The 21,627-nt window shown below is 39.6% G+C and overlaps 1 protein-coding gene across 1 annotated transcript; it reads left to right on the top strand.

Annotated features, from left to right (window-relative positions):
* Nucleotides 1-422: 422 nt before the first annotated feature.
* Nucleotides 423-20,385, top strand: emc8 (ER membrane protein complex subunit 8). The gene is made up of 5 exons (XM_043706606.1): nucleotides 423-999; nucleotides 8,277-8,353; nucleotides 10,297-10,366; nucleotides 11,329-11,423; nucleotides 14,882-20,385. The coding sequence occupies exons 1-5, from the start codon at nucleotides 796-798 to the stop codon at nucleotides 15,039-15,041; spliced, it is 606 nt and encodes a 201-aa protein (XP_043562541.1). The 5' UTR covers nucleotides 423-795; the 3' UTR covers nucleotides 15,042-20,385.
* Nucleotides 20,386-21,627: the final 1,242 nt, after the last annotated feature.

The raw sequence follows: 21,627 nt of genomic DNA, 5'->3' as shown, positions 1-21,627 counted from the left end.
TCTGGGGGGCATAGAAAATAATTCTTTTGTTCCAATTGGTCCATAGAAGTAGACCCCTCAATCCTATTGGTCAATAAAAGTGTCTGTTGTATTCTTAGTGTTGCATAAAAACAGACCCCGCAATCCTATTGGTCCATAGCAAATAGTTCCTTTGATACTATTGGTCCTTAGAAATAGGCCCCAACACTATTGGATCATATCTATATATATATATATATATATCTCGCGACAATCCGATTGGTCAATAGGAAATAGTTTCTTTGTTCCTATTGGTGCTTAGAGGCAGGTCCCTCGACTCTATTGGTCAATAAATATAGACCTATAATCCTATTGGTCTAGATAGTATTGTTTCATTACTCCTATTGGTCATTAAAACTAGATACCTCGCTACTATTGGTCCATAACAGAAGCCCCGCCCTCAAACTGTCACGGCCGCGACTGTAGACTTTGCGACTTTTTCTTTGACAGTTTACGGCGGTTGCCGGTGAATGGGCGCCGGGGCCTGGTGAGTGGCGCTGGTGCTGCCTTCAGAGCGTGCGGCGGGGATTCGGGTATCCGAGATCGGGGGAGAATGTGAGAGGCCGTGTCCCCCCCCGCCCCCGCCACCGCACCCAACCCGAGGGAGAGAGAGAAAGGAAGGGAGCAGGCGGGCGATGACCGTGCGTTAACAGGCGATCGAGCAACTCGAGGAGGCTTGCTGAGGCCGGGCCTGAGGGAAGGAGAGAGGGCGGCGGCGTCGTCAGTCCCACTAGCCCCCCCTCCCCACCCCCACCTCACCCCATCCCACCCGCGGCCATGACCTTGTTCAGACTCACCACCCAGGCCTACTGCAAGATGCTGCTGCACGCCGCCAAGTACCCGCACTGCGCCGTCAACGGCATCCTGGTGGCCGAGAAGCACAAGAGGAAGGACGGCCAGCCCGTCCTCTTCGTGGACTGCGTCCCCCTCTTCCATGGCACCCTGGCCCTCGCACCCATGCTGGAGGTGGCCCTGACTCTGGTAAGAGAAGAGCAGCGCGGTCAGAGGGAAGCTGCTGGGAACTGTCTTTTCCCCCCTCCCCCCAGCAGCAGGCCTGGCAGCATCGGAGTCCTCGGCTAACCTCTTTTGGCTCATGTTGTGCCAAAGGGACGTTGCTGCCAGAGTCTGGAGTACCTGTATGAGAGGGGGTCGAGAGGAAGGAGAGGCTTTCTTTTTTTTGTACTCGGAAATGCCACTTTTTTTTTCCCTCTCCTCCCCGTTCAAAATGTTAACCTATCTTCGCCTCACCTGTTCTGGATTTCCAGCATTTTCCATAAACCTGTAAACATCCGCACACCAGTGTCATCACTAGAATTTCATGTGTAAATGTTTCCAAGTTGGAATCTCTTTGATTTGCTGTATGTGATGTGTCTAAGTGCTGGTGGAGGATGTAATCGCATCCTACCTAAATACAGGTCTTTGCAATTCCATACTGTTTCTAGAGAAGTAGTTTGTGCTTAGTTGATGTATTTTTGATTTCTTTCACATTGTTTAGAATGACACCTGGAGTTCTTGATTCAGTATGTACTGAATCTGCCTCTCAGCCTGAAACTTCAGTGACTTGGACTTCGGTCACAGCATGTTTTTACATAAAGCTGCCAAACAGCTTATCAACCTACAGATTCAAATGGTCAGTTTGAGCAGGCAGGTTTCCTCGTCAGGCATCTGATGGAAAGAAGTGTTGGCATCTCTGTTGTCATTATTTGTAACTCTAGTTTACGACATGCACAAAAAATTACATTACTGTCGTAAAACCAAACAATTGCATGTGCTGAAATCTGAAATAAACAAAAACAAATTGCTGGAGAAACTCAGCCTGTATAGTAGCATCTGTAAAGAGAAAGTAGTTAACCTTGAGTCTTGAAACCCTCCTTCAGAACAATGAAGGGTCATATGAAAGAAAGATCACTGGACATAAAACTTTTTACAGATGCACCAAACATACTGAGTTTCTCAAGCAATTTCTGTTTTCGTTTGTTACTGTAGTAACTTGGGCTCTCTGTGGATCTGAAAAATAACTACCTTTTGCTGATTGGTCCTCTTAGATGTGAAGAGGGTATTTCCTCTTGCAGGAGAATCTAAAACTAGGGGTCACTCCGATAAAACAGAAATGGGATGTTTTTGTTTTTTGAGGATTGAGAGTCTTTGAAATTCTGCTTCCAAGTGATGTTTAGGAAGAGAGTTCTTGAATATTTTAAAGTCAGAGGTGCATTCAATCCTTGTTAACTGTTCCTGTCCTTGCTTATCAGGGATAGGGAAGAATGCAGATTTGAAGTTATAATCAGATTAGCAATGATCATATTGAACGCTGGAGCTGAATGGCCTTCCCCACATATAATTTATAGATTCATAACTAACATTTCTGTACCTCATTTGTCTCATTACTAGTTGGTAGTGTCCTGAAAAAGGGCTTATGCCCGAAACGTCGATTCGCCTGTTCCTTGGATGCTGCCTGAGCTGCTGCGCTTTTCCAGCAACACATTTTCAGCTCTGATCTCCAGCATCTGCAGCCCTTACTTTCTCCTCCTAGTTGGTAGTGTCACCAGCAAACATGACATTGGTTCCACTTACTGCTGACAACCAGTTCTAATTTGCTTTTCAATTCCATTTGAAAATAATCACTTAAGGATTAAGTCTTGGATGAGTCTCTATCTCCTTCAGATGATCACAAGGATGACCAAAGCAATCCATTTAGATTTCTGGCTAAGGATAAAATGGTGGCTGTCAAAACTCAAATTTAAGGAGTCATCTGAGCAGTGAATTTGATTCTTCAGACATTCTCAATTAAATGCAGAAGTCTGGATGTTGGGCTGAAATTAGGGCCACTCTTGCTTAATGCTTGCTGCACTGATACCTTAAAGTCAGAGTTGAATAGCATGTAACAGACCCTTTGATCCAACTTGTCCATACTGTCCTAAATTAATATAGCCCCATTTGCCATCATTTGATCCATATTCTTCTAAACCCTCCCTATTCACATACCCATCCAGATGTCTTTTAAATGTTGTAATTGTACCAGCCTTCTCCACTTTCCCTAGCAGCTCATTCCATACACACACCACTCTGTGTGAAAGGTTGCCCCTTACGTCCCTTTTTATATCTTTCCCCTCTAATCTTAAACTCGAGTTTTGGACTCCCCTGTCCTGGTGGAAAAAAAAACTTGACTGTCCATCTATCCATGCCCTTCATGATTTTATAAACCTCTGTAAGGTCACTCCTCCGCCTCCGATGCTCCAGAGAAAATAGACCCAGCTCTATTTAGCCTCTCCCTATTAACTCAAACCCTCCATCCCAGCATCATCCTCCCAAGCTTTTCTGCACCCATTCAAGTTTAACAACATCTTTCCTATAGCAGGGAAACCAGAATTGAACGCATTATTCCAAGAGCGGCCTAAGCTATTCTATACACCCACAGCAGGACCTCCCAACTCCTATACTCAGTACTGACCAATAAAGGAGGTAAAAACAATGACTGCAGATGCTGGAAACCAGATTCTGGATCAGTGGTGCTGGATTCCAGCACCACTGACCAATAAAGGCAAGTGTACCAAATGCCTCCATCACTCCCCTGTCTACCTATGACTCCACCTTCAAGGATCTATGAACATGCAGTCCCCAAGGAAGGCAATGCTCCTCAGCACCCGACCATTAAGTGTATAAGTCCTACCTTGATTTGCCTTACTAAAATGCAACACCTCGCATTTTGTGATAAGTAGGCACTTTTAAAGATAAATGGATTTTTACCAGCATGATAGGTCTCCTCTACTCCTGAGCAACTTCTCTAATGTTGAAAATGTGGAGTCTTATTCCTCCACCTTCAATTATTGGACATTTCCTCTAACTTTCTTAATCACATCTTCCTTTCCACTTCTCTTTTCAGTTATTTTTAAGCGCATTGACATTGAATTAAACATTCTAGGTATAGATGGTTCAGATACTGCATAATCTCAGTTTGTTCAATTTGATTTGGTTGAGATCTGATGACAATCAGTTCCCCAGATTTCCTGTAGAGGGCAGTAAACTGTATCCGGTTTCTAACTCTTGCAAGTTGCAGTTAACAAAACCCAGTCAGAGGATGGATGGAAAAACCAAGTGATCTTCATTTACTGCTTACCACCACATCCAGGTTTCATTTTGGTGCTCGTCAAATGTGATTCAGAGCTGAGCTTTAGCCCCTGTATCATCTCCAGCTGCAAATTCATGTGTTTCCACATATTTCATTTGACCATATCAGTTGTTTTCTTCCCCTATCCCCGCCGTCCCACGCGTTCCATCAGTTGTCATGTGTAGTAACACCCTAATACTGGGTTCTCCTCTTCTTGCTAGTTGCCCAGATCTCCATTTTGTTCCATATTAAGCTCCATATGACAATCTATATTGGTATTCTGTTGCTCAAAATGCTATTTCTATCACTCTTAAAATATCATTATTGCTTGACGCCCCCCTCCCCCCTTACCTAAATACTGTTCTCCAACTAGACATCGTGGACTGAGTCCCCCTCTTCCAGGGCTGTTGCCACCTGAGTATCTTCTCCCTCCTCCTTTCACCCTGGTTTCTGAAGGCAGACATTTAATGCTTTTGTCGGAGTCTTCAAATTTTATGGAATTCCCTCTAAATCTCTTATGTTTACAATGAATCGGAGAACTTTTTCCAACACGACTAGTTTCCTTTATCAGTCTTGCCTTGATCACTTTATCAAATCTGTCCTGTGGAGAAAGTGAGGACTGCAGATACTGGAGATCAGAGTCGAAGAGTGGTGCTAGAAAAGCTTCATTCCTAATGAAGAGCTTATGTCTGAAATGTCGACTCTCCTGCTCCTCTGATGCTACCTGACCAGCTGTGCTTTTTCAGCACCACACTCTCTTCAAATCTGTCCTGTGGTTAGGCATCCATGCTCCTTTTTTTATTTTATAAAATGCTTTGAAAACTTTTGCCAAGTGTTGTAAATGCATGTTGTAAAATGTTCTAAAGTATTGCTATCAGTGCTGATTAATCTTAAAGACCCAACACTCCATTTAGGCAGGACTGATACAGATCTTCTTTGTATAGTGTCTTATTGCATATGGAGACTATCGCGAAGAATGCTTCACTTTTGAAATCCAGGATTTTTTTTCTTGTTCTTTGGATGAGTGCATCCCTGGCTAGGTCAGTATCTGTGTATATCCGTAATTGTCCCAAAGAAGGCAGTGGTAAGCTACTTTCTGAACCACTGATGATGGGAGGCACCCTCAGTGCTGTTGAATAGGAAGTTCCAGAATTTTGACTCCGCGACAGTGGTATACTTCCAAGTCAGGATGGTATGTAGCTTGGAAGAGAACTTGCAGGTAGGTGGTGGTAGTCTTGTGTACCTGCCGCCACCTCCTGGTTGAGGTCATGGGTTTGGAAAATGCTGTTTGAGGAACCTTGAATTATTGCTGCTCATATTTAGAAATGATGCACTCTGCTGCCACTTTGAGGGGATTGCATATTGAAGTTGGTATATGAGCTCCCAGTCAAACTGGTTGCTTTGACCAGGATGTAGTCAAGCTGCTTGAAGCTTTGCTCCTCAGGTAATTAAGAATATTCTATCACACTCTAACCTTGTGTCTTTTAAGATGATGGACAGACTTTGTTGCGATAAGGTGTCTCATGAGAAGTCTAGTCCAGGATATAAATGGAATTGATATTGACGGCCCCCCACTAGATTGGCTGACTGAGTTGGGGTAGGTGGGGGGGAAGCATTGGGTTTGTGTTGTAGTGCTTTCACAGATCCCTCTGGAGGGAAGTAGATGTAGGCACTTTCACATGTTGCAGCTGGGAGCTATAGCATGACTGACTAGGAATTTCTCCTGCTCTTACTGCCTGTCATTCGTGTATGTTGGTACATGTAACTGGGAATTATTCTGAATGGAAGGATGTATAAAGTGCAGTCCCACAGTGAGCTGAGCTCAATTGACTTAACCAGCGATGATGAATTTAGATCGAATAGGGATGTGGGCAGAAATTTTCTATGTGCAATTTTAATGCAGATAACCATGTTTTTATATTTTGGGAATACAGGACAGCCAAAGAAATACAGGGTGAACAGGGAAATTATTGACTGGTGAAATGAGATAAGCATCTCCTCTTTAAGCCAATAACTCTATTAGATTACATTACATTACAGTGTGGAAACAGGCCCTTCGGCCCAACAAGTCCACACTGCCCCACCGAAGCGCAACCCACCCATACCCCTACATTTACCCCTTATCTAACACTACGGGCAATTTAGCATGGCCAATTCATCTGAGCTGCACATCTTTGGACTGTGGAGGAAACCGGAGCACCCGGAGGAAACCCACGCAGACACGGGGGGATTGTGCAAACTCCACACAGTCAGTCGCCTGAGGCGGGAATTGAATCCAGGTCTCTGGCACTGTGAGGCAGCAGTGCTAACCACCGTGCCGCCCTAAATTCATGTTAAATTGCAAAAGACAATGTAGATCCAAACCATCCTCAATTGAACAATGCCAAGGCCTTTGAATTCTGTACAAGTCTGGTACTCACTTTCCTAAGAATGATGTGACTTAACTGGGCAAAGTACCATGAAGAACTAATGTATAATGGAACTGAGAGAAAACATGTTCACTGTTTTGGATTTCTTAGTGAAGCAGAGGTTGGGATATGATTCAAGATTTTCAAATGAATAAACTGAAATCAAGAGCCAATTACTAAGGTGAGAATTGGTTTACTTAGGTAGGTTTGTTGGGGGGGGGATGGATGGATGGCAGGGTGGTGGCAGAAAAGATCTGCTTCAAGGAATATATTGCTGAGTAAAGTTGTTGGGGCAAGTACCTTTTCTTAAAATAACTGATAAAGTTAGGCAAGTTTCTTTGGATGAGAATTGGCATAAGCTGCAGATGCTGGGACTCGGGTTCTTCTAATCATTCTTTCTATTTATCACATGGAAACTGGGTAATGAATTGGGGTTAGAGAGGGTGTCATACTGACAAACGGTAAAGCATATTAGATGTCATTCTCTCAAACATTATGACAATAACATGTTTTTATTACAGCTGTTTAACCTCCCTGATAACTCCACCTTTTCAGACAGCCCCTTAAGTGTGGTCTCTTGCAATGTGCTCTATCCTGTGTCTTCCGTTAGTTTTTTTTAATGACTCGTGTAAACCTAGCTAGATACTTGAAAATACTTGCCATGTTTGCACATCAGCGCTAATGTTTCTGCTACTCCAGCTAAGTCATGTTCAGATGTAACACACAATCCTTCTCTCCTTTAGGATCCTCCTAAACTGTTCAGGTCCATAGTTTCATCTAAACCTTCCTACTGTCAATCAGTAAATAGCTTGTGCTAAATAACTTTTCATTCTTGACAGAACACAACTTTCTTCACTCCATTTCCTCTTTCATAACCCTTTTCCTACTCTACACAGTTGCCTCCTTGATTTTGCCTTCTGAAATTTGTCAAGATGATCACAATCCATAATTGCCCAGGTTTGTTATTGAATAGTGCCTCCATTCACTGACAACACTTTTTGCCTTGGAAGGCAGCTATCCTATCCCCCAAATGTTGTGCATGTTTTCACTCTACCTCCAGTTTAGTCCTTTGCCATTTTTAGAAGAAAAAGAGCAGCATAATATCATTCAGTCCCTGGAGTCATTTCTGCCATTCATATATTGTGGCTGATCTGTCTTTAATTGCTTCTATGCACCTTTGTTACATTGCCCTTCATATTCTTTAGACCATAGAGTGCTGCTCAATCCCTGACCTTCCTTCATTTTCCAGGATCAAAGCAAGCGTTTGCCTCAATCACAGAATTAGCACTCCTCCATCACTTCACATTCAGTCCTTTCCCACCTGATTTCTGCACTGGTCATAGTGCTAAGTTTGCAACAGCCAAAGTAACATTTGATCCTGTGGAACCGTCACTGCTTTTCAGTCTCTTCTCAGCTATCCCTGTGTTGCTTTTGAGATTGTTGGGTCACCCTATCCATTTCTTCCATTTCTCTTCTGCAATCCCATCTCCACCCCTCAAATATTGCGAAACAGCAATGTTTCTCTGCTTATCTGTTCATGTTGTATGTATGCTTGCCCTTGCCAACTCAATCCAGTCTCTACTTAAAAGTCTCAAGATTTTGTAGGATTTTCTCTGGAAATTGGAGAGCCAAAGAGTTGTGAAATATAATGCATGAAATAAAATACCATAATTTTTTTCTCTCATAACTGCTGGTACTCTACAGAAAGCTATTTTCTAAATTTCTTTTATTCATTTTGCTTTCAGGTTGACTCTTGGTGCAAAGAGAATAACTACATAATAGCAGGATATTACCAGGCAAATGAGCGTATGAAGGACACCAGGTGTGTAAATGTTTTGATGGGATGTGGAATGAGCTATATTGTACCAACAAGTTTTAAAAGTCTTAAGCTTAGCTTTTAACTAAAATGTTATCAAATTTTCACATTTCTCTGCCTGTTACCCTCTTTGATTAGGGAGGATGGTTGATCAATTCCTGTGAATGAGATTCAGTCATTAATGCGCCTGAAATGTACAAAAACAACATGCTTGGCTTGGCTTCCTGTTTGTTATTGGATTATGTACCCAAGAGAGCCGGGGGGGGGGGGGGGGGGGTGTAAGATGATTCACAAGCTCAATATTTAAAAAAAAACTATATCCCATGGGCTCAGCACCCAAAGGTCCATGAATGCACCTCTTGAGTCATTGTTTGTGCCTTTCTTTTTGTTTTGAGTTGGAGACACTTTAGGAAGGTTTGTGCAACTGTGCCACAGTTCACACTTTGTAGTACCTGTAATTACTACATATTGAGTGATAAAACAGGAATGATTTCTGGGCTGGGTGCTAGCAATTAGCAGGAAGCAGTGAAGTGGAGAGGTTACAAAAGTAATAGGCATCTGCTGGCATTGTTAATAGGCAGTGCTCTGCAAGATAGGGACTTGGGACGGATTAAAGATTTCCCAAGCTTTGTCAGTGTTTCTGACAGTTCCGTGTACAGCCTTTGCTTGTTCTGACAGGCAAATGCCCAACACTTTTTTTTATATAAAAGAGGCTTGTTATGGGGAATTTTGTAATTATGCTGAACCAGAGGAAAACGCACTTAATGTGTGATCTAAGCATTGAGTTTTTGTGTTCGTAAACTGAGCCTAGTTTTTTAATATTCTAAAGGAGTCTGATTCTGTGACTATTATTTAACAATCACTGAACGGATTCTCGATTGTTTGCTCGATGATGTTGTCAAAGGCTTGAGACCAACTGATGTGTTTCTGTCATGAGCTTTTTAAAAAAGTAGAATAAAGTGCAAAGCCAATCCTTTCATGTTCTCGTAGTCAAATCTTGTGATTTTAAATCTCTTTCCTCTGTTTCTGTTGAATGTATCAACCAGATTGCCAGCTACAGACCTGTGTTCACACCATTATTTTCTATCTTCTATTTCTGATTTAGGACCCTAATTATTTGGGTTTATTTTACCTGCAAGTCTTTGCGTATGTGGTCTCATGATTACAATTCTCCCAGAACTCATGATTGTGTTTTTAAATGTTTGACATGCTGAAATATTACTGTCTTGAAATGAGTCTTAATGGAAAGTAAGAAATACTTGAATAGATCCCAGCATGACACCCTACATTTCATGTTTTGTGTCAGATGTTTTGATTCTGAAGACTTGATCCCACAACGAAAACCACTGCTTCATTTGCTTCGGCAACATTAATCTAAGTATTGTGCTTTTGTTATCAATTTAAATACTTTAGTCTTTTACCTGTTTTCGGATGTAAAGTTCAGTATTATGCCTGTGTACACCACCTGCACAGGCTGCTCACAAAGAATATGTGTAGGGATACTGTTGATCTAAAATTTGGGTGGGGGGAGTAATAAAATAGTCACACTGGTTTTGAGTTATACATTTTGATGGCTTAATTTGTGTTTGCATTGATGTTGCAGTGTTTTCACAGTTTGTTGATCTTCCCTCCTGGGGACTGTGCTTCAAACCATTGTCTCCTCTGAGGATCTTATTGTGAAATACTTCTAATAGGTACAGATCCACAGTCTTGAGACCTGACTGCATCCTTGGCCATTTACTCTGGTTAAATCAATTCAATGTGAAATGAGAATAATTGCATTGTTATAAGTTTGTATTTTAGAATAATTGTCATGAGTATTCAGTAGTGCCAATGAGTTTTATTTTGCCCCAACAGTGATGTCTTGTACATTTCTGACCTCAGTTTTGAAAAACCTGCAGCATGTGTCAGGCTGATAGTTTTGTTGTAATTTCCATTTGTTTTTGCAGCCCAAACCAGGTTGCTGAAAGGGTTGCCTCTCGGATTGCAGAAAACTTCAGTGATGCTGCCCTAATCATGGTACAGTATTGTGCGATTTCTCGTGTATCTTGCTGCTTAAGTTGCAGAGGAAGAAGTGTTAATTCAGTGTGTTGACTTTCAAGACAGTTACTGAAATGTTAGCTTTGGGATACTGGTCTTTGGAAAACGTTCAAATATGGATTGAAATAGATAATAGGTGCAGGAGTAGGCCATTCAGCCCTTTGAGCCTGTACCACCATTCATTATGATCATGGCTGATCATCCACAATCAGTATTCTGTTCCTGTCTTATCCCCATAATCCTTAATTCCACTATCTTTAAGGGCTGTATCCATCTCTTTCTTGAAAGTAACCAGAGACTTGACCTCCACTGCCTTCTGGAGCAGAGCATTCCATATATCCACCACTCTCTGGGTAAAGAAGTTTCTCCTCAACTCTGTCCTAAATGGCCTTCCCCTTAATTTTAAACTGTGTCCTCTGGTTCTGGACTCACCCATCAGCAGAAACATGCTTCCTGCCTCCAGTGTGTCCAATCCTTTAATAATCTTATACGTTTCAATCAAATCCCCTCTCATCCTTCTAAACTCAAGTGTATACAAGCCCAGTCACTCCAATCTTTCAACATATGATAGTCCCGCCATTCCGGGAATTGACCTCGTGAACCTCAATAGCCAGAATGTCCTTCCTCAAATTTGGAGACTAAAACTGCACATAGTACTCCAGGTGTGGTCTCAGGGCCCTGTACAAATTCTGCTTTTGAACTTGATCATATTTGAAACCAACTTCTGGATTTCATTTTCACTCTGGCAGATCTTCATGGGCACTGGGGCAGGGTATTGGATCACTGCCAGTACTTGTAGTTGAGCAAGTCTGAGCACTTTCACTAGTCAGAGTTGATTTAAGAGAAGGGAAAACTAAGTTTTCATCCATTTCAGGTATTAATCTACAGGGTTGTTTGTAATATTTGACTTCTAGTGCTAAGTCTTGTCCTTTTTTAAATAGGTGGACAATCACAAATTTACTATGGAGTGTGAAGAACAATCAATTGTAGTATATGAACACCATGAAAATAAATGGCGATGCAAAGACCCTAACATGTGAGTTTTTACTCCAGTGAAACAGACAAGGGTATTGAACTTGTGTTGTGCAATGTAGTGTTACAGATGGTTGATTTCTTGTTTGGTTTCATCAGCAATGGCTTAGTGAGAGCACTCTTTGAATCAAAGTGATTTAAATGAAGTCCTACTCTATAGAGTGGAGCAAAAAATCTGATGGAGCATTGCACTGTCCAATAAGACTGAAAGATATACTGTCCCCTCAAATAGGTTTGTACCTGGCATTCTTTGGAGAACATGGGAATTCAGCCAGTGTGCTGGCCCCATTTATATCTTCATTAATATGACTTAAACACAGTTAAGTATGTGATTTTTGTCATTGCTGTTTGTGGGATCTTTATGTGCAAATCAGCTGCCAATTTTTTCAACATATTTCAGTTTTTAAGTACTGTGATAAAGTTAGGATATCTGAGGATGTGAAAGGAGCTCGTTTAACTGCAAGCTCTCTTTCTAGTCCTTTAAAAATGGATGCTAATAGTATAGATGTGAATAGTTTACACAGATTAAGCACATCTAGAATGTATCCTTGTGCACTCTGCAGAAGAGGCTGTTGTACATATCAGGGGAATGGCCTGCTTTAAAGTAACACATTAGAAATTGATCATCAAATAATGTAAAACTATGATGCAGAATTTGCTAACGAGAATGTTTGCTTTTAACTTGAATAAGTCAGTGCCTACATCTTTAAAAAAAACATATATGCATCTGCTCCTGTTCTGAATTCTAGGGACCAAGTAATTTTTCTTTGAATTTTCTGGATTATAGAATGCCCTAACCACAAAGAGGGAAACTGGAAAGCACTGAATGTCTAAATATTTACCTAAGTGATTAAATGTTACATAACACAAAAATTGGTTAAAATAACAACAAAAGTCCTGAAAATGCTCGGGTTTTGCAGCACCAATGGAAAAATTAACTTAACATTTCAAGTCTTTGATCTTTTAGAATTGGGCAAAGTTGTATATGTTGAGCAAGGAATGGGTAGCGCAAGGATAAAAGATGGGAGAGATTCAATGACAGAAAAGCTAGCCTTCCAGGGCCAAAGGTGTTAGGGTACCAAAGCATAAAAGGTGTACCTGGAGCAGATGTGCTGCTGATTGGGACTAAAACAAATGTAAAAGACACAAACAAGCCATTCCACTCTGCAAAATGCCTCCATTAGCTCTGCAAATGTGACCTTGAGGTTTTAGGCATTTTGATTTTCCATTGTGCTCTTAGTATTAGAATTAGCTTTATTGTTGCATGTATTCACATGGCTATTGGAAGGATATTGTCAAACCTGAAAGGGTTCAGAAAAGATTTACAAGGATGTTGCCAGCATCAGAGGATTTGAGCTGCAGGGAGAGGCTGAATAGGCTGGGGCCATTGTCCCTGGAGTGTCAGAGGCTGAGGGATGACTTTATCAAGGTTTATAAAATCATGAGGGGCATGGATAGGATAAATAAACAAAGTCTTTTCCCTGGGGTGGGGGAGTCCAGAACTAGAGGGCATAAGTTTAGGGTGAGAGGGGAAAGATATAAAAGAACAAATGGATAACTTTTTCATGCAGAGTGTGGTGCGTGTGTGGAATGATCTGCCAGAGGAAGTGGTGGAGGCTGGTTCAATTGCAGCATTTAAAAGGCATCGGGATGGGTATATAAATAGGAGGGGTTGAGGGATATGGGCCAAGAGATGGCAAATAGGACTAGAGTAGTTTAGGCTATCTGGTCAGCATGGACGAGTTGGACCAAAGGGTCTGTTTCCATGCTTATAATTCTGCTGAGTACAGTGACCAATTTACAAGTTGTCACTTGCAGCACCATATTAGTATAAATGTACCTAGATAAAGATTCTGAAGTACAAATTCTTAGGGAAAAATTTGAAAAATAAAGCAATGAAAAGCCCAGCATTGTAGACCTTCACAGCATTCCTAGGTACAAAAGTACAAAATCAAAGAAGTAAATTAGAGAATGAAAGTGTTCAAAATAAGTCGTTCCACCTGGCAGTCTGCTCCTGAATCATCTCTAGGCCAGGGGTCTGTGCGGAGGCTGGAATGTAGCATTCAGCAATTTCAGACATCATCTTCCCACTTCCTTTGGTTTTTCTTGCATTCAGCCAGCAACAGGCTAGTAATAAGCACTTTTTTTTTTTGGTTTTCTTCACAGTCTCCAATCCCTTTAGGACTAGAGAACCATCTCTTCTGTCTTCCACCCAATCACTGACTGACCTTTTTCTCCTCGTTACACCCATACTTTAAAATATGTTACATCTCTACTTTTCCAGCTTCTAATAAAGGATCACATACCTGAATTGTTAACTGCATCTTCCTTCACAAATATTATCTAATCTGATGACTAACTATTTCCAACCATTTCTGTTTTGTATCAGATGTCCAGCATCCACTGTTTACTTTTTGATAAAGAAAATTTATTTTACTGATCCAAGTACAAAAATCTTTCATATTTCTGTGACCAAAGTACTGTACTAAAACAATGCTATGGGCACACTCAATTTCCACGGAACTGATCTTTCCAAACAATAAGTTTCTGAACTGAAGAGATTTACCTTGGAGGGCCTCTGAATTTACTATTCTTGTGCCTTCATTTATATGGAAGTTCTATGTTTTATTTTAAAAAGAACTTAACTCTGCTCAATAACAGTGAAAGGTGCATTTGGTCATACATTAATATTAAACTTCTAGCCATGTCCTAATCTTAATTTACCACATGCAAAACTATATTTTTAGTTTCATAGAAGTAATTGCAAGACTATATGGAGAAATCTTTGCTCATTTCAATCGTTTACAGAAATAAGCTTGTGATATGGTTTCTGTAGGAATACATTTTTTTTGGCAAGTAAATAGGATATACTGTTTGAAGTAAGTAACAAGTAAAGTATTAAACACTGACCTTCATGTGGTAGATATTTCTAAGTTGGGAAATAAAATGTCTAAGATGAGAATAAGTGGAGAAGCTAACGTTTAGCATGTGTTTTTTTTAATAGAAAGTAGTTGAAGGTAAACAGATTTTTTTTAATCTAAAAATATTTTTCATGGCTTGAAAGAAGCAGGAGGCAATATTTTTAGTTTAGTCGAATCTGACAGTTGGATCCTGAAAACACATTTGTCAGATGTCATAAACCACTATTGGTCTTCAACGATTTAAAAATTCTATGGGTTTTTTAACTGGTGTTTTGAGTTCTTTATTTTGAGTACATCTTTCTTTCAATAAAAGGTATTTTCTTCCACATTTGAAGAAAAGAAAAGACATTGGTTAGTCCTTGTACACTTTTTAGTCTGAATTTTGACTCTCTAAGACTTGGTGGGGAAGAGGGAAGCACCTTCTTTAGGGATAATAGGATTGTAAGGACATGTTCCCCATCACTAGTTGATACCACCTGGAATGAACTATGCATTTTTGTCATGTTTGTGTGCATTTAGTTGATTTTTGTTTCTTTTGCAGTGATTTTTGTGAAGATTGGTCAGAGGTGCAGCGAATCATGAACTGTCTCCTGGATGGTAAATCCTATGACTCCTTAGTGGATTTTGATAACCACATGGATGATCTCAGGAATGACTGGACAAACCCAGAGATCAACAAATCTATTCTTCACCTTTGCTGAGACAGCTTTCTAAGAATGTTCTAGGGCATTTTTTGGTAGCTAGGGACCTGCAGCTGCTTTTGACTGCAAAGGGTGACCCTTAATGAATGTGAAACCTGATGAGTACTAATTCACTAAAGAACGGAAACAATAAGCATACCAGCGTACTGTGCTGAGAGAAGATTTATGCCTTCTAATAATTGAGCCATAGATCTCTTGGTATTCACAACAGGACAATAAGTTTGTGATGAAATAACATATTTTAGTTAATAGTTTCAGTCATAAATCAAACTTTGGGTATTTCAAAAGGAGACAAGTGAATTGTGTGTAATTTTTTTAACATTTGCACCCTCAACATTTTTGTCTGTTTAAAATGAAATACTTTTAGAATATTTGATTAAATGAAAGTTTAAACTTCTTGTCTGAATATCCTGCAGCATGTTTCTTTGATTAATTTTATTACTGTAGTTGCTAATGTGATTCAGCCCCAATTTGAGATTTGACTCTAATTTGCAAATAAATTGGTGGGGTGATAACAGGAAAAGATATCCACTAATTTTTTCTCACTAAAATAATGGCATTATTTTTGCCATGCAGCTTAAGCTTGTATGAAATGGAAAAAACTCATACCTAGACACAGGTACTCAAGATTGAATAAGTCGTGGATTCAATTCCATTTTGTACCAAAGTGCAATGGTGTATGTTGCAATAAATTAACTGCAAAATTAATGTGATTTGAATTTAATACAGTAACTACTTAAAGTACTTCACTAGGTGTGAAACATTTTGGAAAGTTCTAACTTTGTGAAATATTATATAAATCAGAGACTCAAATGTTTTCACATTTGCAAAATATTTAGTACAGTTACATTTTTTTTAAATTTGTAACTGAAATCCTAGATATAACAGCACCAAAGTCTGAACTTTGAATTCTTGAAATTGCACTCAACATTGCAAGTCACTGGCTGCACAACCATTAGACATCTGTATGAATAAGAGTCCTATCCTTTGTGTTGTAAAAACGTTAACATTTTTATTTAAAGCTCCATGAATGAAACCATTTTATAATAAAACATCTATGCGGGTTTAGTTTAAAATGTACTATAAGTTTCATCCATGAGAGATGATTTTCATATTTCAACATCAGCTTTATTTACCAACCAGCGTAATGTAGATTGCTGTACCTGTATGTTACTTGTCATCTGAGCAACTGACTTGTACATTATTTTTATGTTGAACAAATCCCATGGTACAGGATTGATTTAACATTGTTTTGAGTTGGTTTTATTCTGTAATTATTTTGGTAGCTTCACATTATTCTGGTCATTTGGAGTGCAGGGGTGACAGCTTTCAAAATCTAGTTTTCTCTTTTTGTTCCCCATCTCCAACGGTTAATACTGTATCACCGAGTAATAAGCTAAATGGTACAAATTATTATTTGAAGAGTTGAATTTAATTTAAAGTGCTTACTACAATTCTTATGCAGTTTGATACCCTCCCATAATCCATTGTATAAGCTTGAGCTTTTTGTTTAACTGTCCCATTTGTTCTTAAGGTCACTTCTGGGTTTTACAACTCTGGCCCATGTTTGATTCTTAATCACAGATTTGTAGTACTTTCTGAACAGTACAGAAAGAATAATATCAAATCCAAGCATCAGTACATGGCATGTATATTTATGTTGACTTTGAGCTCATGCCCTTTTTCAAATTCTCTGTTCTCCAAATTTTTTTTTATAAGTAAATGCATGGAATGTTCCAAGTCTTCAGAATTGAACTTGCATTTCTGTTTCTGTGGCAGCGTGGGAAATGAATAATGGAAACAGACGCCACTCTGCTGTTCATTTAAAACAATTTAAAACTAAAGGACATTGCATGTACGTTATTTGCATTTTTAAAATCACTGCCTGCAACCTTTTCATTAAGCAGGGCTGCCAGCAGTTGAGCTGCCTTTAGCCTTGTGACCAACTACTTTCAAACATTTGATTGTAAAAATGCAAAAATAATCCTGCAAATTTTCCTAGGCTACTAAGTGGAGCATACTAAATAGGGTTCCTATCTGATTACAGCACATCTGAGTACTAATGTATTCCTGCTGCCTATACGTCAGGCATTGTAACTCCAATCAATGTTTGTAAAGTTGCTGGTTGTGATATTAGAAAAGATGTTTTAAGTTCTCGGTTGTGGGAACGGTTGCTCCTTTGGAATTCAGAGCCTGCCTGGTAGCAATGGATTGGAGATTGATTAAATTTTCTCAGGATGGGAGCCTACCCATTTCTGAAAATGGTCCATCATGGCAAGTTGCTGGGTAGTTGGATTTGCTTTTGTTGTTGTTGAAAGCATATTGAGACACGTAGCTTGTTGGTGTATCCATGATAGATTTGCATGATTGAATTTTGTTATGAGTGTTCACAGAACACCATCCAGATGCACAGCTTCAGTTGCACTCCTTTGAGGTTGTGGGGACGAATTTTGATGTTAACTGTGTCGCTTGTCTTTTCCTTTTTGGTGTTGAGTGACCTATGTTTCTGGCACGGTTTTTATTTCAAATTTGAGTTGATCATTGTTCTTTTGGATAAGATCGCTCTACTGATTTTTATTTCCAAAGAATTAGCCCTTTAAAACAAGTGCAGCATTCACCTGAATTAGTTTTGTGCTGGTGGTGTTCTTTACAGGAGCAACCAAATTTAATCCTACTTGCCTATGACAGTGTCTAACTCTGCTGTATCAAACCCTGGCAGGACAATGGACATAAGCCTTGCTCTGCAGTCACCTCATGCAGTTGAACTCTTAATTTCTATTGTAGTGCTGTGGTAGCTCCCGAATTTGTTCACAACACTCCACAGATCTCCACCACCTTACCTGACAATTTGAAGTGTTGTATCAGTAGTGTACTTTAGCAGCAGCATTTTGTTAGAATCCTGATCTTCCTCCATCCCTGGGGTTGCTGTTTCTAAATTTAAAAATCTTTTCACACTTGAAAACAAATCAAGCTCTTCTGTCAGCAACTATCTCTCAAACTCCCATGATATTTTTTTAATCTGGTTATTTCAGGCCTCTTGCAAATTGCTGCATTTTTCTGCAGCAGTAACTGTGCTTATTAATTATCAGTCAAGAGACTTGGGATGCCCCATTGTTGTGAAAGGCACTATATTAATGCATTTTTTTGTATGCTATAATTCCTGAACTACATACTGAGATGATTATTTTCACTTCCATTTAGTATTATTTCACAAGTCTTTATGTACAAAGCCTCTGTATCTAGGTACTTGTAAATTGTTCCTGAAGAAGGGCTTATGCCCAAAACGTGGATGCTGCCTGACCTGCTGCGCTTTTCCAGCAACACATTTTTCAGTTCTGATCTCCAGCATCTGCAGTCCTCACTTTCTCCCACTTGTAAATTGTGGACAGTGTAATTAGTTTATTTTCTTGTTAGGAGTTGGTCTAAGTGAATTATACATAACCACAATTTTCTTAAACCTCTCAGGCCATCCAAACTTAATGGGCAGAGTCTAATATAGCTCAGTGAAGTAGACATGATGATGGGATAGTTAGGAGAATGAACATGAGTATCTACATCTAAAACATAGTAAGAAGGAATAAGTTTAGGCCATTTAGCCTGCAAATCTGTTCTGCTGTTAGGATGATCATATTAAACATTGCACTCTAGCTCTCTTTGTGCCCCTTGAAGCATTTAGTTTCTAGAAACCCATTTGTTTTAATCTTAAATACATTCTTGCATATTGGCCTCCAGTGTCTCCTGTGGTAGAGAATTCCTCAATCACAACCCTCTGAAGAAATTTCTCCTTGTCTCAGGCCAAAATGACTTACCTGTATCCAGAGATCATGACCTCTTGTTCTACACCCCAGTTATGGAGAACATTATCCTGCATATCTAGTCTCTTCACACATATCAATCCACTTCTCTCATCCTCCTTATCTCTGCTGAATACACACCAAGTCAACTCAATCTCACCTTGAATGACCAATCAGTATGTGCCTTCACTGAACTTCCTATGTCAAGTATATCTTTTTGATGCCGAGACAGAATCCACATGGTCTCAGTAAGGTCTTGTACAGCTGCAGTGAGACATCCTTGCAGCTGTGTTCACTCCCCCGTAACGCATACCAACGTTCTATTAGGAAGTCAGTCTGCTTGCTAATTCTGCAGCAGATTGATGGTGTCAGAAAACTATCCTTAATTTAGTGGGAGAATGAGGGTACTGTCAATTACACTCAGCAATGTGTCTCATTAGTGAGCTGATAAGGATTCAGTGGTGGTTCAGGGTTTCAGTGGACTTGCATGGATATCTCACTCTTCTCATCCTGTGGAGCAAATCCTGTTGGCTTAGTCATTGGTCTGTTGTATCCCTTGCTATCAGGCATTCGTGCTGTGGGTGCTGAAGGCCACCCACTGTCCTTGAATCTGGCCCCATCTTTCTTTTATTGCTCTTTCCAAGCAATGCAGCTGTCTCCAGGGATCTAGAGTGATCCCTGGTAAAGGCCTCTGCATTACTTGCAGCAATCACTTGATAATGGCCAGTTGACTAGTGTTTGGCCTCTTGGACCAATTAGACAAGTGCAGAGTCAGAAGCTAACATTAATTTTCCAGGTGGCTGGAGGAGTGGGGGAGGACAGTGCTATCTCAATAACTAAATTCTACCCTCAAACTTGTTATTGATCCTTTTGTTACAAAAGTCTTTAATACACAAGGTTGTTTGACCATGCAGTAGGTTGCCCGAGAAGGGTTGGCTGAAGCTGAATCTGTTTTATACTTGAAGGACAGCTGACTTGCAGAAATATTTGAAACCAGAAGGCACAGGATAGGGAGAATCTGTTCCAGTTGCTCTAGCACAGGTTAAACATGGCCCTCTGTAAATGGCTATGTATCTAACTTACACAGTCCTTGAATCCAAATTTGATGAAAGTGATGGTTGTGCAAATACTCCACTAGTAAGCCTGAGTTTGAACCTCCGTCTTGATTGTTACTTGCATTTGTGTACTCAGCAAGGGATGGATTCCATCTTTTGCATTTGCACTTAGATATGACCACCTGCTGAATTGTCTTGAAGATGTTGTAGTGTTTTTTTCCTCTCAGGCTGGACCTGTATCTTGCTGCCTGAATAGGTTAATAATTAAAATAACCTTGTGATTAATGGGTTCCTCAAGTCCAAGTATCAACCTCCATTTTAATGAGCATCTTTTCAAATGGGTAAACTTCAAGTGTGGCAATTTAAAGATGTTTCATTGTACTTCACTGATACTCAATTATATGGAAGATACAGAGACCAAATTGTAATACATTAACATCAATGCTGTCACTTTTAAGACTGTGATGAAACCTCAATAAAGAATTGAAATGGAAATTTGACATTATTTACTAAATGTGCTACAAAGATTAATTTCAAGTTGGATCATTCAGCATTAAAAGAATCTGGAGTTATATATTTATTTGTAAATTTGAAGATCCTGGATTGAATATCAAGCCACAAAAAAAAACTAAGTGCAGGAGTTGAATCAAATGGAAAAAAAACTGTCAGTAATAAGACAAAAGCAAAATTTTGTAGAACTGGAACTCTGCTATGGAAACCAAAAAGGCCAGAAACACTTGTCGCTGTGTGGGAGAGTGTAAAGATTTTAGGTTCATCTTTTGTCAGAATTGTATAAACATTGAAGAGAACTGTTTTAAATCAGTACTTCTGTTTGTTCTTCCCCACCCTTTACAACCTTTTAAGCTTCTCCACAGCTTAAAATCAGCTCAGTTATTATAGTTATCAGCAATCATATTCAATATTTTCCTTTTCCACAAATATATGAGCACTTCCAGCTTTTTTTTTTGTTCTTATTGTGATAGAAAATTCAACAGCCTCTTGGTAATGTAATGTTTGATTTTCTGAGTTGCACAGAACTGAATCTGGAATGTGACAATTGATCTTGAGGTAAGGGGGCATTTTGAGCTAAAGACAGGAGGAAAGACATCAAGTTGCCTCTTCAGTTCCTAAACTAGTGAGTGTCTCCTTCTGGAAAGCATCAGGGCTGTGCTGTTATGTTTACAGTCCAATGATTATCTGTCTGTACTTTCCCACCCACATCAGCACCTTCATGTTCTTTGTAAAGAACATTTCTAACAATACTAGAACTTGAATATAATTATCAGGAAATAATTAACAAGCTCCAGGAAGGCTGAGGGGTGACTTAATAGAGTTTTTATTATTGAAGCTTCTAATAATTTTGGACAATGTCCAATATGTGGGAAAAGCAACATACAGAACCATTATCCTTGTCACAGGAATTCTCCACCACTGAGTTTAGTTGAGGTGACTAGTATAAATATGTTAAGGGGATGAGACCAGCCAGCATATGAGGTGAAAGGAAATAGAGAGTTGGCCTGATGGTTAAGGATGGATGTTAAAGTACAGTGTAAATGTATTGAATGGCTTATTTGTGTATTTTAATGTACTTTTGAGACTTTGAATAATTCCCCACTAGGCCTAAAGGATAAGATATTTGTACAAATGTGTCCTGAGCTACAGCTATCTTTGGGTGAAGGAGGTGATATGGTTTTTATTTGGTTGAGATTATGAAACAAGTCACCCATCTATACTAGA

This window comes from Chiloscyllium plagiosum, chromosome 17, assembly GCF_004010195.1.
Source record: "Chiloscyllium plagiosum isolate BGI_BamShark_2017 chromosome 17, ASM401019v2, whole genome shotgun sequence".
NCBI classification, from domain to species: domain Eukaryota; kingdom Metazoa; phylum Chordata; class Chondrichthyes; order Orectolobiformes; family Hemiscylliidae; genus Chiloscyllium; species Chiloscyllium plagiosum.
The sequence above is the reverse complement of the archived record's forward strand: the minus strand, read 5'-3'. Positions and strand labels throughout refer to the sequence as shown.

What these genes read in the sequence shown, in the direction of transcription:
- emc8 (XM_043706606.1), top strand. Translation starts at nt 796, where the DNA reads ATGACCTTGTTCAGACTCACCACCCAGGCCTACTGCAAGATGCTGCTG. An exon ending in TGGAGGTGGCCCTGACTCTG is followed by an intron (nt 1,000 to 8,276) that starts GTAAGAGAAGAG and finishes TTTTGCTTTCAG; the next exon opens with GTTGACTCTTGGTGCAAAGA. An exon ending in CGATGCAAAGACCCTAACAT is followed by an intron (nt 11,424 to 14,881) that starts GTGAGTTTTTAC and finishes TTTCTTTTGCAG; the next exon opens with TGATTTTTGTGAAGATTGGT.